Source organism: Plectropomus leopardus, chromosome 5, assembly GCF_026936395.1.
Source record: "Plectropomus leopardus strain MGB_pleo_1.0 chromosome 5, ASM2693639v1, whole genome shotgun sequence".
Lineage (NCBI taxonomy): Eukaryota > Metazoa > Chordata > Actinopteri > Perciformes > Serranidae > Plectropomus > Plectropomus leopardus.
Window position 1 is genome coordinate 16,484,795 of NC_142180.1, and position 15,163 is coordinate 16,499,957.

Genomic DNA, 15,163 nt, shown 5'->3' on the forward strand with positions numbered 1-15,163 from the left:
TGAACAGTAGAGAAACATTAACATGCTGTCAGCCACATCTTTTCATTTCATTTAAAAAGGTCAGTTTTTAAAAAAAATTTCTTTTGTGTAAGTGTATTAAAGTGTACTCCGTGGAAGCAATGTGACAACTTTTTCAAGTAAAGCAAAGTTATCTGTTTCTTTTGTCTTTCTGGTCAAATGTTTGAGACATTCTCTCTCTTCTATTTGAAGAAAAACGTTAGAGAGAAGAAACTAAAACAAAAGACAAATTCCATAGTTTGAAGAAAAATAAAACAATGTCGAGCTGAAGAACCTTGCTTGTATGTTTTGTATTTTATTTTATTCTGCATGTGGAGTGTATGAGCAAAGTGTTTTAAAAACAGAACAAATCATGGTGGATTTGATTTTTTAAAAAAAGCAATATTTTGAAAAAAAGTAAAACGAAGTTAATTAAACTATGAGATAAAACTTGTAAAGCAGAATATGAGCAGTAGTAATAAAACATGAACAGTATCATTGCTACCATCTATGTTAATGTTACTATTTGATTTCAACTATTTATTTTCATGAGAAACATGAGCAGTGAAACTGTTATATTTTACAGTTTAAACAGACATTACATATACTGTAACTGACAGACATGTTTGATTGTTTTTAGTTTCCATGAATAGCAGCAAATATTTGATTGTACTTGTAAATAAAAGGAAAAGTGAATGTCACTAAAATTAAACATTTGTGGTTCTTAATGAGCAGCAATTTTCAATTAGATAAAAATGTTCCCATTCTGACCATTTCTTCACAGGAGGGGATCCAAGTCCAAGCTGGGCAACACTGGCTGCAGAGGTGCTGCTGCTCCAGCGGGGGCGTAGTGGGAGTTTAAAGAGCTGGGGTATCCGATGACAGCAGTGGGTGAGGCAGGTGTGCTTCCTCCTCCCATGACACCTGGCTGAGGGCCGTTTGCCTGAATCTGGCTGCCTGTAGGTGGTGCTGCCATGCCTGCTGGTGCCCAAGCTGCCATATTGCCAGGAATTGTGGGCCAAGGTGCCACAGCTGGACCTGCCCACTGAGAATTTCCTAGAGGCCCCTGCTGGGCCCAGGGCATGGTGGTGGGAGAGTACGGTGGAGAGGAGTACGGAGAGCCTCCCACTGGCTGTGTGGGGAACATGGAGAGGATCTGAGAGGTGGAGAGCATTGCCTGGGGAGACTGTGGGGACTGTGGAGTCCCTGAAAGACAAGAAGATAAAAGTAGAGGTTCTTTAAAACATCTGCTCTGGCTGCACAATTAATGCCTGATCAAAATGCGCCTGTTTAGAGTGGACTGATAACTTGGCCTCTGGTGCTAGTGCTTGCAGCTTTCTCACCATTCATCCAAATAAAATTCAGACTCAACACTGAACTACCCTAAGTCCTGAGCAAAACACCTGCCATGACACAGTTATGTCCCCTTGCAATGCTGGATTATATCCGTAGTTTGATAACAGCTGGCTGTTTGGTAATTTCAGAGTGGGAACTGAGCATGTGCTGAAGCTATTTCCAGGAACAATAGACAAGGCAAATTTATGACTACACACTGTGGACAATAACGCACCACTAATGAATACACTATATGGACAAAAGTATCAAGTCAGCACTATTTTTGTTAAATGATCAGTCATACTGACAAAATATTGTCATGGTCTGCCAAACAGAGCTATTAAACACTTGGTGTGCAGAAACGATTAGTCATTTAATTGTTATCAAAATCAGGGAGAGGTTGTTTTCATTTTTGACTGATAATTAAGGATCAACACAAAGAGACAGGATGTAAAATGAACCCTCTGTTGTTGAAGGTGGATATTGCACTACCACAAATGTTAACTGTGAACGTCACACCGCTGCCTGCTCGCACTTTAACTCATTCTGGAGACAAAACTGTTTTCGGTTCTAAGAAAAATACTGTTTATGGTTTATTTCTTTAGTTCCATACATGGTGATTTTATCATTTTTCCTCGAGTTTTAAATAATTCAGTCTTTCAGTGTGGGAACTAAGCATATGCTGAGAGTGTCAGTCGGTGGGATTATTTATTTCATCACACAGAAAAAAAGACACATTCCTCTGTAATATTAAAACGTGACTCTTTGTCAGCTGTATCATGGGAATAGCATTACTCCCAACCAGAGCAGATATTAAACATGAACAGGAAGATCATGGGAAAATACTGTATACATCAAGGGTCCCTATGTGTATTTCTCTCCCCGTCAAAGGTCAGAGGTAAATTGAAGAGCAACAGCTGGACAGCTGTAGGGTATCAGTGTAAGGCTCCACATTTATTTACTCTATCCTATTTACTGCCTGATCTCATCTCATTATATATCAGTTGCTGTATATTATAAACAATTATGTTTTAATCTGCTGCAGACTGAAATATTGTTAATTAAAGTTCAATAAAGATGTGAATGAAGTTTTTAGCTGCACTGCACTTTTAGATGCAAACACAATTACAAAACAACAGTGCAGTGTGTGTGTATGTGTGTGTGTGTGTGTGTGTGTGTGTGTGTGTGTGTGTGTGTGTGTTCACACACTGTTAAGGTGTGTGAGGCTTTGATTCAGTAAAACAGGAAAGAGATGCCAACAGTGAGTCACGCTGAGGTCTGAAGGGGGGAAGTTTTCAGTGTTTGTCTGATGGTCCTGTAGTTTTATGGCAGAACAGCCTGATGTTTCTAATGATATTTATTTGCATAATGACAATATCAAACAAATAAACTCTGAGCTCTATCTCTGTACAAATCCTCCCTTTAATGCCATTGGAAAAAGGACTCATGAGTGACCAGGAGTGGACAAACATGACTAAATAGTTGGTCAGTGGAGTTGAACACAATCCAGTCAAGTATACAAACTGAGGATGTTTCACAAATATGGCTTGAAATAACCTCTGTCCTCACTATTTATAAAATGTACACAGTAACAGAAAAAAGGGGCAAAAATAGGAAGAGCACTTGGTAATCTGAATAAAGTTTATCACAATTTATTGAAAAGTAACACAAAAAAATAGATTTTAAAGATTTAAAAAATTTGCCTCTAGGGCACCTGGTGACCCAATAGATAGAGCGGCGCCCCATATACAGAGGTTGTATCCTCGCTGCAGCAGCCGCGGGTTCGATTCTGGCCTCGGCCCTTTGCTGCATGTCGACCCCTCTCTTTCTCCCCCTTTCACACTTAAAACTGTCCTGTCCATTGAAGGCAATAAAAGCACAAAAAAAAAAATCTCTAAAAAATTGCTTCCGGGATGGTCAGGAATGTGTCAGAAAAGAGCTTATAATATGCTTGGTTGGCAGTTCATAAAAACCTATGAAAATATACTGCTTGGACTTTAAAAGAAAAAAAATAAAGTAAACTGGCTTCACATTTTAACTCACCTCCAGGAAAACAGGTAAAGTTGCAGTTACAGTGTAAATCCATGTCTGTCCAGACTTATATGTAGCCATGACAGTTGACAGTGCTTCCTACATATTCTAAAACATGGATGTTTCACACACATCTTCAACCCAGTAAAACAGCAGATCTATAGAATCAGCACAGTTTCAAGGTGTGTACCCAAGATTAGTGTCACCAATTCAATATTCAACCAAATGTCTCCCCTTCTGTTCCTGAGATACTGAATATGGCCAGAAAATTTTTTTTTTTTTTCAGAGCATGTGTAAACACAATGAAATTGACCTTTAACCTTTTGTATATAAAATGCCATCACTTTATTTTATCCTGTTAGACGTTTGTGTGAAATTTTGTAATGATTTGTGTGAGATTTCTTCAGTTATCGCCAAAAACTTGTTTTAAGACGTCAAAGTAACCTAAACTTCTGATCACCATATTCGAATCAGTTTCATGTTGACCCCACGTGAACGTCTGTGCCAAACTTGATGAAATTTCTTCCTAGTGACCAGTTGAGCTTTGACCATCAAATTCTAATCAGTTCATCATTGAGTCTAATTGGAAGTCTGTGCCAAATGTGGAGGACAGTCCCTCAAGGTGTTGTTGAAATGTCATGTTCACGAGAACAGGATAGACGGACAACCCAAAAACATTAATGCTTCCAGCCAGCGTGGAGGCATAAAAATAGAGCAAAATGTGGACAACAGTTTTGAGAGACAAGAGGAAATAAATGATTTTGCCCTAAATCAAGCCTCCATCCAGGTTGTGTGCTGGCCCCATCTAACTCTACAGACAAAATGTTTGAGATTGTACATGGTGAAAGGACCGAGTTATGGCTAACCCCAACAAAAGAGCCTTAGTGCAGAGTCAGCTCCTGGTCTTATGTTGAAACTTACCTGGCTGACTGGTGCATGGGCTTTGGCTGGGCATCATTGGTTCCTCCATCTGGACGGAGAAGACTTCCATCAGCTCATTACTGGAAGAGGTCTGCAGACAGAGCAACAGAGAAACACTACAGTCTATATTTCATAATAGTTGAATAAAATACATTTTCTCAATCATTTTAACCAACTGTCAGGTGGTGGGCTGTTCTTTAGCTGTGGTTTAGTTACAGCACTCTCGTTGTTAAGAGCCACATTAATAGATCTCTTATAGAAAACTTTAATGGACATGAATAACAATTCATGTAAATAAAATGCAAATCTAACTTAATTAGAAATTCTGCATTAAATTCTCCAATATATTCACATTGTTGAGGATCTGATAGGGTGAGCAGCTGGAAAACTAGCTCATGTTTTACTTGCCATACACCGCTACACAAGTGATGCGCAACTTATGGGACAGATTTGGCCAGGTAACCATTTTCTAATTCGCACAGAAATTAACTTCTTCACAATTTTGTTCTTTTAATGTAAATAGGGTGCCAGAGAGCATTGAAAAAATAATCAAAATAGGTCCTTCATAAAAAAAAAAACAAAACACACACACAGGGGAGGATAACCCCCGACAGAGATGTAGACTTAGATAAAAATGTCCTCAAATCCTAGAAATGCCCCTGCGTACACATGACCTGCGTAGGCCACTGTGACTGAAACTGCCTTATGTATTCACTTTTTTCACTTCTTTTTTTTTGTCAGGTCCAAATACAACCACCTTTATTTGAGTTAAAAGCATTGATTCTTAAATGTCAACTGATTTATATTCCAGTTGTTGTGGGCACTGTTGTTTGCTCTTATACTTTTCAATATCATTTGAAAAAATACTCAGAAAGGCTCGTGATTATGGTGAAGTAGAGCATCTTCAAACAGTTACATGGGATTTTATGTTTCTTGTTGTTGTTTTGTTTATTTGACCTGGTTTGATCGTCCTGAGGAAGACTCCGGTCTTGGACTGAATATATCCTTAAAAGCTGGTCCCTGAAAATAATGGCATTTTTAAAAATGTTGTTCAAAATGTGACTTCTCTCATTTCGAAACAAAATACAAGATGAGACTTTTAATGGTAGACACCAGCAAAAGATTTCGGGCTTGTTCAACATTTAAGAATAAAAATATTTTTTCTTCTTTTATTTACCTCATCTGGAGGGACTGAACTGTCATTTAGAAGCAATAAGGAACTGGCCTGTAAAACAAACAAAACAACAAACAAAGACAAAAAAATAAAAAAATAAATAAAAATAAAAACACATACACCAAAGAATACATAGCTCCACTGATAAACAAATTTTCTCTGACTTGTGTCGGTGTTTCTGCAGGTTCTGCTGGACACGTCTCCTCGTCCACAATCTGACAAACATCCTCTAAGTCAAGTAGGACTGGATCTGCCTGATGAACACAGATAAAACGTCACACTGTGAGAAAAACACATTCACTGCTGGGTGACAAAATATATACAGCACAAAAAGAAGCATTTAGCACTGTGTGTTGTCACCAGGTTGGCTGTCTTGATGTAGAAGAGGCAGTAGGTGTCTTGGTATTGGTAGACGTAGGCCAGAGCTCTGGAGTCAGACTCGTCTCTCCTTAAAGAGCTGATCCTGCTCCTGTCATGGTCGTGAAGCACAGCCTGAAAAACAGATCATAAAGAGGATTTAGAATCTTAGTTAAGTTCAGGCAAGCCGTTATGAATTTTGGGCATTTTGGGATTTTTTTTATTCAATTCCAAGACTGTTTAGGAAACCCAGTACACAGAAATATTAAATACAGTTTTGAAAAAATGGTAAGGAACTGCACTTTATTTATCAGAGTAGGGGGCTAGCTTAGGCAAAATGCATGACCCTCCCTTTAAACAATCATATTTCACAGTTTCTGACTGATAAATGGTGTCTTTTGTAGTAATGTTTAGTATCACTGCAACCAGAAACTGGACCAAAAGAAGGAGCAGAAGTGGAACCAAAACTTCAATTATCTGTAAACACCTACTTCCACAAGTTCAGTATTCATTTCACATGGAAACACTTGTTCCTTATTTAACCAACTCCCACTTCTTAAATAGTTTACAGTTTATTATTGGACAAAAAAATGTACTAAATTATGAACTTCATGCTTTTCAGAGAATTATCTGTAGATCTTGACTTTTAAACCTTTAACACCTGGATCAACATAATTTTTTCTTATGCTCTCACAAGCATTTGCCCCTCTGATACCTGAGAAAACAGGTTTGATTTCTCTCCTAAACATGGGAAGAATCTAACAAGAAACTTGGCAAAAATGTCCCATGTATTGCAAAGAAATATTATCAAAACAGTGAAAAATCTTTAGAAAACTGTCTTAATATTTCTTATAACTAACTTTTTTTAAAAACTTTTTTACAAATTTCTTGAAAATGCTTGCAATTCTTAATTGCTTCCCGTGATTAAAAAAAATGTAGCCAATTTGATTAGGTTTATAAGAGTTAACTGAGGCAAAATTGTTTCTTTGGTGGTGCACTAAACTACGGTACTACACTGACTTACTAGTCTCTTCTTTACTAAAAATGACAAGTATTGGAGAACAGTTTTATGACAAAATATTCTGCTTTACCTCCCGAAGTAATCCAGAGAATTACACTGGAAAAATAAAAATGATTACAAATGTTACACAGCTGTTAAGCAGGAAACAGTTTAGTTTTTCATCAACTGGAAAACCGAAAATGAGCTTGCTGTGGTTGATTAAGCATCAACCTGAGGAGGGCGCTGCAGCTGCAGGACAACACACTGAGGAATTGAAAGATTTGGGAGATTCAGTGTAGCTCACCCCAGTCCTTTCATCCAAGATTTTCAGGCCACTGGAGGAAATTTTCAGCCAAACTCTTTGCTTGTGTCTCCCTTGTTTCCTTGCTGCTGCCTCAAAGCCCTAACACAAAAGAAAAAAAAGTAATGGAAAGTTTTGATTTATTTAAAGTAGGGACAGAGTCAGAGGAGTTCACATCGTGGTGGCAGACATTAATGGAAAATAAAGTTCATACTGATGATGATTTATGTTAAAGCCACCATGTGTGGATATGTTTTCCTTATTGATTATTTGCAAAATACCCCCTTATGATTGTCGAAGTGTTTTATTACGTTTTGATGTACTTTGTGTCTGTTCTGATAATATTACCAGCGGACACCAAGAGTGTTTTTTTAAATGCAGAGATCGCACTATAGGGCCACTACGATGTCCCTTCTTTGTGCCGCTTTGAAATTTTACACAGAACCATACAACAGCAGCATCATGCTGCTCCAGTGTGTGATTTCAGATAGCATGTCGGCATCGCAGAAGCAAAAGAGGTGTGACGAGCTGTCCTCTGCCTGGAGGGTAAAAAGCTCTCGAACCTCTTTGTTTTTTCCAACTTGTGGACATTTAGAGCAGCCATTCTTTTTCTTACTTCTTTAGCTGCTAGCTGTTTTTTAAATCTCCTGCAGTGGGCCATCCGCATACCAAGTCATCAAAAGGTCACACTTGTCCCGTCCATCATCCCGTCCTGCCAGTTGTCCCTTTTACACAGACACCGTGCTAGTAAGACCACTTTGTCCCCCCATTTTGTGATTGCATCTTTTATAGAGAAGGCCGAGGTGAAATAACAAAGTGATATTCCTGCCTTTAACAGAGTACAACCACAGCAGAGTAAATGGGGATATGGATTCACCTTCAGATCCCTTTAAGACAGCAATTCTCAAGCTGCATCAGGGTGCCATCCTGATTAAATCAAGAAATACTTTAAAAAAAACAAAACACAAATTACAAAGCTAGTTACTTTACCATCTTGCTGCGCTAAAGAATTCAAATAATATAAAAAAGATTAAAATGCATACATTTGCAACCCCGTAAATCTCAACACACAGTCAGGTAGAGACAAACATGTTTTGCCAACATTAGCCAGTTAATGTTCCTTGGGATGCAATGACACAAAACTGATCAGTCTGTGAAACAAAGAAATAATGTAGGAGACAACCCTGTGCCAGTAAAAGCTCCATTAAGCTGTGATTTCTAATTTTCTGGGGGGAAGGTATTTCTTTTGACAGTTTTAGTAATCAGAGGGGATACAAAAGTTTGAGAAGCATCGCTCTGAGAAGTGTTCAGGTGCTGTGAATCATTTCTGTTTTATCATTTGTTAATTATTTTTTTGTCTTTTTTGAAAGCTGTTGCATATGATATCACTCCCATTGGATTGTGCAAAGTCCCGAAGTCCCTGAAGTCTCGAACATGACAGAAATGGGCAGGATGTCAGGTCAGAAGCTTCCTTTACCACTCCAAGAATTTTCCCACAACTCCCTTTCCATCCATGGCAGCCAGATCATTTTCTGTAGTTAATACTCCAAGAAAAGAACCTTTCGCTGAGGTTGAAGTTTTCTACTAGCAACCTATAAAATGGGATCATCGCTTTGGAAATGTTCATGTTTCATTGTTGTACATTCAATCAAAGTTGACTTAATGGGGCTTTTTGGAAACAGATCCACAGAAAAAGTAGCCTGGGAACCAGAAGAATCTGCGAGTTCATGTTTTAATTGTTTTGGCAGATGTATCTGGCCCTCCAGCAGCTTAAGAATCTGAAAAGTCAATCATAGCCGTTTATCTAATAATGGGCACGTTTGAGAGGATGACTATAAAGAGGAGTGCTGTCGAGGCATTTCCCAAGATCAACAAGTCGATCAAAAACTGTTTTAGCCTCTCCCATTTTAGATTGAGTAAAAAAACAGCAACACGCTATGCTACACCATGAATGGTTGATCTCTGCATGCTGCACTCTACGTCTGTTAATCAGCTCTGTATCATGTTTTGCTGATCTAAATCAGGGTGTCCAAACGTTTTTGATGGAGGCCAGATAAGATAATGTGAAAATACCTGGAGGGCAGCTGCGTTTTGCTTTGATATGGGTTAATAAAAAATACAATTACATACGAATAAGACAAATGCAACTGTCTATCTTTAAGTAAAATAGTATTCAATGTAGTTCCTACCTGGTGCATGTCTGCAAACTGTATGATTGTCTTGCTATCATGAGGTGAATGAAAACAAAATATACAAACTGATCTTCATTAACAAGTATTGTGTTAATCATATGGTAAAATCTGAAACATAAGCCGAGGGCCATTTAAAATAGTTCTGAGGGTCACAACCGGCCCCCGGGCAGGACTTTGGATATGACTGCTCTACACGGCTGAAGGTCTATTCACAGGTAATCTTTAAGTAGTTCCAAACTAATTTGCATTAACAATGTGTTTGGATGATGTCGGGCTATAGCAACTACATTTGATGTCAAATAAAAAAAACAAGGGTTTCAACAAAGTCCTCTTATATAAATATCTATCCATTTTCTGTAACTGCTTATCCTTTACAGCAGTGGTTCCCTAATGGTCCAACCATGGGGTCCATATTTCTCCTTAATCATCAGTTCAAGGTCCACACATTTGATAACTTACGACATATCTAATTTTTAAACATTTAAACAGCACGTTGGCTTAGAATTTAAAGAATTAAAACGTATAACAAGAATGAAGATAAACAACACCTAAAGTGGCTCTGTGACAGAAATTTACTGTACTTGTTTTTTACAAACTTGACAGGTTCACAAGTAACTTGTGGTCCATAAAGAATGGACCCGTGACCCACTTCTGGACTGCAGCCCACCAGATGGAAACCAGTGCTTTGCAGGCTGGCAGGAGCTGGGGTCGATCCAGCTGACATTTAGCAACAGGCAATATGTACATTCCCAGTCCAGCCAGAAATACTTGATTGGACTGGGATCTGGACTGGGCCACTCTAGGACATTTGTATTGTTGTTTTAAGCGGAATATTTTTAGTTAGAACTCGCTCCTTTGATAGGTTGGTTGGTCGGTCTGTGATTGTGTGTGTATGTGTGTGTGTTTGAAGTTGCATCTTTTTTTTGTTCATGTCTATAGCCAAAAGAAGGGGGGGGGTCTCAGCTATGACGACTTTGCGCTTGTTTAATGCAACTGCCGTGAAATAGAAGATCGTCTATCTCCAAAATGTTCTCATCCAATACAGAGTTGGCCTCTGACCACACATTTTAATCTCACTGGTCATATGATATCAGACATGTGATGTTTACCTTTAATTTTCTTTCCTGATAAAATGACTGCTGTTATAGAAGACGAGAAGATCGTCTCACAGACTTTTAACCAGCTCTGATTAAGAGGAGACAGAAGGTACATTTATTTTGGCTGCAAAGACACAGACCTTTAGCTTCATCATTGAGTCCCAGCACATCTTTTCCCCCTCTGCGTCGGGTACTGCGTCCACGCCAATCAGCTTGGCTTTGTAGCGAACCCCATCTCCACGGAAACGAGACGTGATGTCACTGGGAGTTCTGGGTGCTCCTGGGAAACACAAAAAAGTGATGAAGGGTCAAACACTGAAGAAGAATCTGTGTCTCTGTATATTTTTGCAACTTTATCGTATCTTAATTATGTTTGCAACTCATAATCTGAATAAAGTCCGTGTGTATTTGTGTTTTTAATATGTTTACACTTCTGTCTTTTGCTGTAATGCCTCTGTTTGTACAGAGTGTAATGTGTTTTTGTGTGTTAGTTAGTGTGTGTTTGTAAATGGATAATCAGTAGAAGTATGTAGTGTGCTGTGTGTGTAGCCAAATTGCTGAGTGAGCGTTTGACTGGTCCTTTGGTCAATGTTTCATCTTATTTCCTGGAATGAAAACAGTAATTTGGTGATTATGGAAATGTCAGTGTGCGTTGCTGTCACAAAGGTCAGCTCTTAAACAGCTTCATTCACATTGGGTAAGTGAGTTTACTGGCTTTCAGTCACTGTTTAGTTAAATGTTCAGCACGTCTGCGTTTCACAGTCCAATACAAAGTCAGTCAGTGACCCGAGCCGATGATCACCAAAGGCCAAAAACCTCTAAAAAAGAAGTTTAATGACAGATAATTTATATTCTCACACATCATATTTCCTGTTATGTCAATTTGTTACAGCTGTGTTGGGTTTCTGATCTAGGTGGTTATGAATGTAATGTTGACAGTGTTAAACTTTAGTGGTGTATTTTCTCTTGTAACAGGCAGTGGCTGCAGGATGAATTACACTGATATCTAACGACTTGTTTTGGGCCTACTCTTTAACTCACTGATGTTTGTAATGCAAATAAAATTATTTCTGTCCCCCAAGAACTTACAACACTACTGAAGGCTTCTTTTAAAATGTCTGTTTTTATTATATCAGTAAAAGTACAACAATTCAAGTCCAAAGGTCAAAATCAAAAGTCAAACAACTTTTGTTTTATGATGAGATTTTTTGGGGTGTCCCACCTACCACAGGTGTGAACTCTAGTCACATGTGCTGGACTCGAGTCAGACACAATGACCACCAATTAGAACAAATGATACCAAAGATAATCTTGTTCACGTTTAAAATCTACATGGTAGCCAACAAAAAATGAGCTGCAGTTTGCAAAACGTGAAGGTGGAAAATAGATGAGACACAACTTTAAACAAATTGCTCTAACATAAATACATTTTTTTAAAAGCATTTATTATATTTGTAAATGTAATATGTTGCTCTGTTGTGAAAATGGAATTATTGTTGGTGAAGAGTGCGTTATGACTTGGTTAGGACTCAAAACTCAAAGTTTAGGAATTTACTTGTAACTTGAGTGCAAAGACTTGGCCCTCTACCCAGTCTGATTTTTAAAGAATAATTACATAATTTCTCCTTTTTTTGTTTTAATTATATCTTTGGTATCCATTGGTTTGTAAAACATGCCAGAATAAACAACATAAATAAGTCCATGACTTTAATGTTCTAAGGCACACAAAGTCTGATATGTTGTATTTTATAAATACACTCATGTTGCCAGTAAAACAAACTAAACTAGACAAAAGTAAGATCACACATTTTCTCCATTGCCTCTGGAAGTCTTTTGATCATGTCTCTCAAAAGGACTCGTGATGTGTCTCTTGATTTGACTCTCTCTGCCTCTCAGCTAATTCAGAATCCAATACAAAATGCCTCTGATCACTTTTAACGCTCTGTGTGTTGAAGCACTCAAGCATTAGTGAACTACAGCAGCTCATCAGTATGACTAGTTGAGTGGATATAAGTACATTTTGTCACAAATTAGTTGCATACAAACATAATTAGACAGGATTTTCGCAAGACGAACTTCGACTGAACTTTATATCTAAGATTTAAAGCAGTGTTAAACCTTTTACCATTGTTGAGTTTTCATATGACATTACATTTAATCTATTATTCTACAGAATTGTGTGATATCAAGACGAGAAAGGTGTTAAATAAATTATTTTCTAACTTACCTGCCACCTTATTCTAACCCCCTAAAAACAACCAAAGTATGGTGAGAAAACAGCATCTGATGTCAGAGGCTTTACTAGCTCTCCACTATTTCATCATAAAAGCATGACTTGGGAGGTTTACTGCTGTTTTTACAGATGCTGAATTGTAATATATTCTTGCCCAAAGTGATCATATTCTCATAAAGTCTTCATAGCCTATGATGGCAAATGGTTAACATGTCTGAGAAGTGTTTAAAACAGATTGTGTAAGATTTATATTTTTGAAGTTTACAGAGTCAGAAAGGGAACCACTTTGTTGACCAATCAGCTGTTTACAAATTAAAATACCTGAGGATATACGAGCTGTTATCCACACTGCATAAACATTTATCTGGTCTGACATCAAGTTGCAATGTGTTAAAGGTTTTCCAGTAAGATACTACTCTACAACTCAACACATGACATCAGCAGTGTGCCTCTCAAACAGCTGGAACAGCTGTACACCATCCAGTGGTGCATGAAGGAGGAACAAGGACAAAGCAGAAAATAAACACCTGAACATGCTCCCGTTCCCCATCAGATACTAACAAACAACAGGACGTACAGTACTGAACTGTGCTGTAGCCTGCACTACAAGTTATATAATGTACTGCTTTCGTGTGTGTGTTTGTGTGTGTGTGTGATTTATTCACACACAGTTTTGTCACCAAACAAGGCAAAAGGAACTCACTTAAGAGTAAATCTTCTCTTATTAAAAACCCTGAAAAATTAAAAATAATCATTTATATGAATTCAAAGGGTACTCCAATGATTTAGTTCTAAACCTCCATAAAGTTGCAGGAACTCAAAGAGACACATTTTAAAAAAGAAGGGTCAAAGTCAAAGCAGCACATGCTGGATAATCCTGATACGATGCGATGCGATGCGATGCGATGCGATACGATACGATACGATATGATTTATTGTTTCCAAAGAGAAATTTGTCATGGACTCAGATGCTACGCCAAAAGCTGCCTTCACAGTCACAATAAAACAAACCACATATGAACAAACCAGCACTAGCTGTATACCAAATCACACCAAAATTTGCACATAATCAAAATTGCACATGCAAAATATTGCACATACTGTTAAAAACATAATGGCACTATTGCACAATCCCTGCAGCCTTAAGCAGCATTGTTTAACAGTTCCATAGAGGTAGGGCCGGGGGGCAGTTGGCCTCGGGCAAAGTTTTGCGCTCTTGCGCTTTTAGTAACTGTGTGTGTTCAGACAGAAGGCAAAGCAAATTTTAGAGGCACACTTTTTAGATTGTGAGTGTGTGTGATTATGACTGAGAAAGGGAAAAAAAACAAACACAGACAGCATCATTTTTTGTGCAATTTGTGCAAATGACTCAAAGTCAGACTCCCAGTATACTGGATCCTACATCATTTTCTATTTTTGGATTTGGCTTTATAAATCAAGTCCACTTACAGCCAGCAAGGTTAAAAATAAAGCCAGGCTAAAAAATAATGCCACTATAACATTTTCTATTATGATACTGTTGTTGTGAAAACCTGATAGATTACACCTGGAGAGAATTGTTATTGTGAGAAAATAGCTGCTCTGCTCTGTTTTGTGTCCTCAGAGATGGTGGACATATTAATGTCAAGTTTTATGGGTGAATTTGAAATTTCAGATAGCAAAATTATGCATTTCTTTTTATAATTTTTTGACAAAAGTAAGGGCACACAAAATAACACAGAAATAATACATTTTGATTATGCTGTAACTACTAGACTTGAAGCAGCCTGCCCAACTATGTCTGAAGAAAAGGTAAGAAACTGTGCATTCACCAGGTTTTTCTCTGGTCATAAATTGGTATAACTTGGTCAAAAGGTAGCTCGGTCAAAAAGTTTAATTTTTTGTCTGAGATTCAGTCCTGACAGTCAACAACAGCTAAAAAGTCATACCTCTTGTGCTGGAGGACCGCCAGTTCCTGACAGAAGTCTGGCCCGCTTCATGACAACTCGCAGCCATTTGCTCCGTCTCCATCATGACGAGCTCTGTTTAGAAATTCAAGGCTGCAGGGCTTCAGGATGCAGTGAGAGCAATGTAGTGATCGCCTGTTTGCTGCAAAAGAATGGTCCACATCAGTTTGGCATTTTGAGAAAAGTCAGAACTGTTGATGCAGAAAAAAAAATCAAAGAATGTCAGACATTTAAAACTGTCAAAGAGCAAAGAAGAAACATCTGAATCTGTTTGGGGTTTTTTTTGCTAGAAAGCAGAAGAGAAACAGTTTGATCCGCCTCACCTGCTGGGAGTGTGTCTCTGCTCTGACCCCACTGCTTGGCTTGGCTCACAACCTAAAACTTCTTAGAGTCAAAGGTCAAGCTGCAAATTCACTGGTTATATATTAACATCCGCTGGGAGTCCCAAATGCATGGGAACTCATTTATCAGACTGAAGAGGCTCTGATAGGGAGGATATCCAGGACATGGTGCTGTCCCTCTGGGGGGACGAGTGGTGAGGTTATGTGTTTCCCTCAAAGACAGGCTTGGGTGGTATTT

The 15,163-nt window shown here is 38.2% G+C and overlaps 1 protein-coding gene across 3 annotated transcripts; it reads right to left on the minus strand.

Annotated features, from left to right (window-relative positions):
* Positions 1–306: 306 nt before the first annotated feature.
* On the minus strand, positions 307–15,039 carry LOC121963266 (uncharacterized). 3 transcript variants are annotated; one of them, XM_088077618.1, is made up of 10 exons: positions 14,908–15,039; positions 14,567–14,726; positions 10,546–10,685; positions 7,120–7,218; positions 5,819–5,950; positions 5,623–5,712; positions 5,462–5,509; positions 5,242–5,304; positions 4,285–4,375; positions 307–1,203 (listed from the first exon to the last, which is right to left on the minus strand). In XM_088077618.1, exons 2-10 carry the CDS (start codon positions 14,649–14,651, stop codon positions 776–778), a joined length of 1,176 nt encoding a protein of 391 aa, XP_087933744.1. In that variant the 5' UTR covers positions 14,652–14,726; positions 14,908–15,039; the 3' UTR covers positions 307–775. The 3 variants fall into 3 exon arrangements, with proteins under 3 accessions (XP_087933744.1, XP_042369518.2, XP_087933745.1); XM_042513584.2 differs by lacking the exon at positions 14,908–15,039 and having other exon boundaries at positions 14,567–14,786; XM_088077619.1 differs by lacking the exons at positions 5,242–5,304; positions 14,908–15,039 and having other exon boundaries at positions 310–1,203; positions 14,567–14,775.
* Between the last annotated feature and the right edge of the window lie 124 nt (positions 15,040–15,163).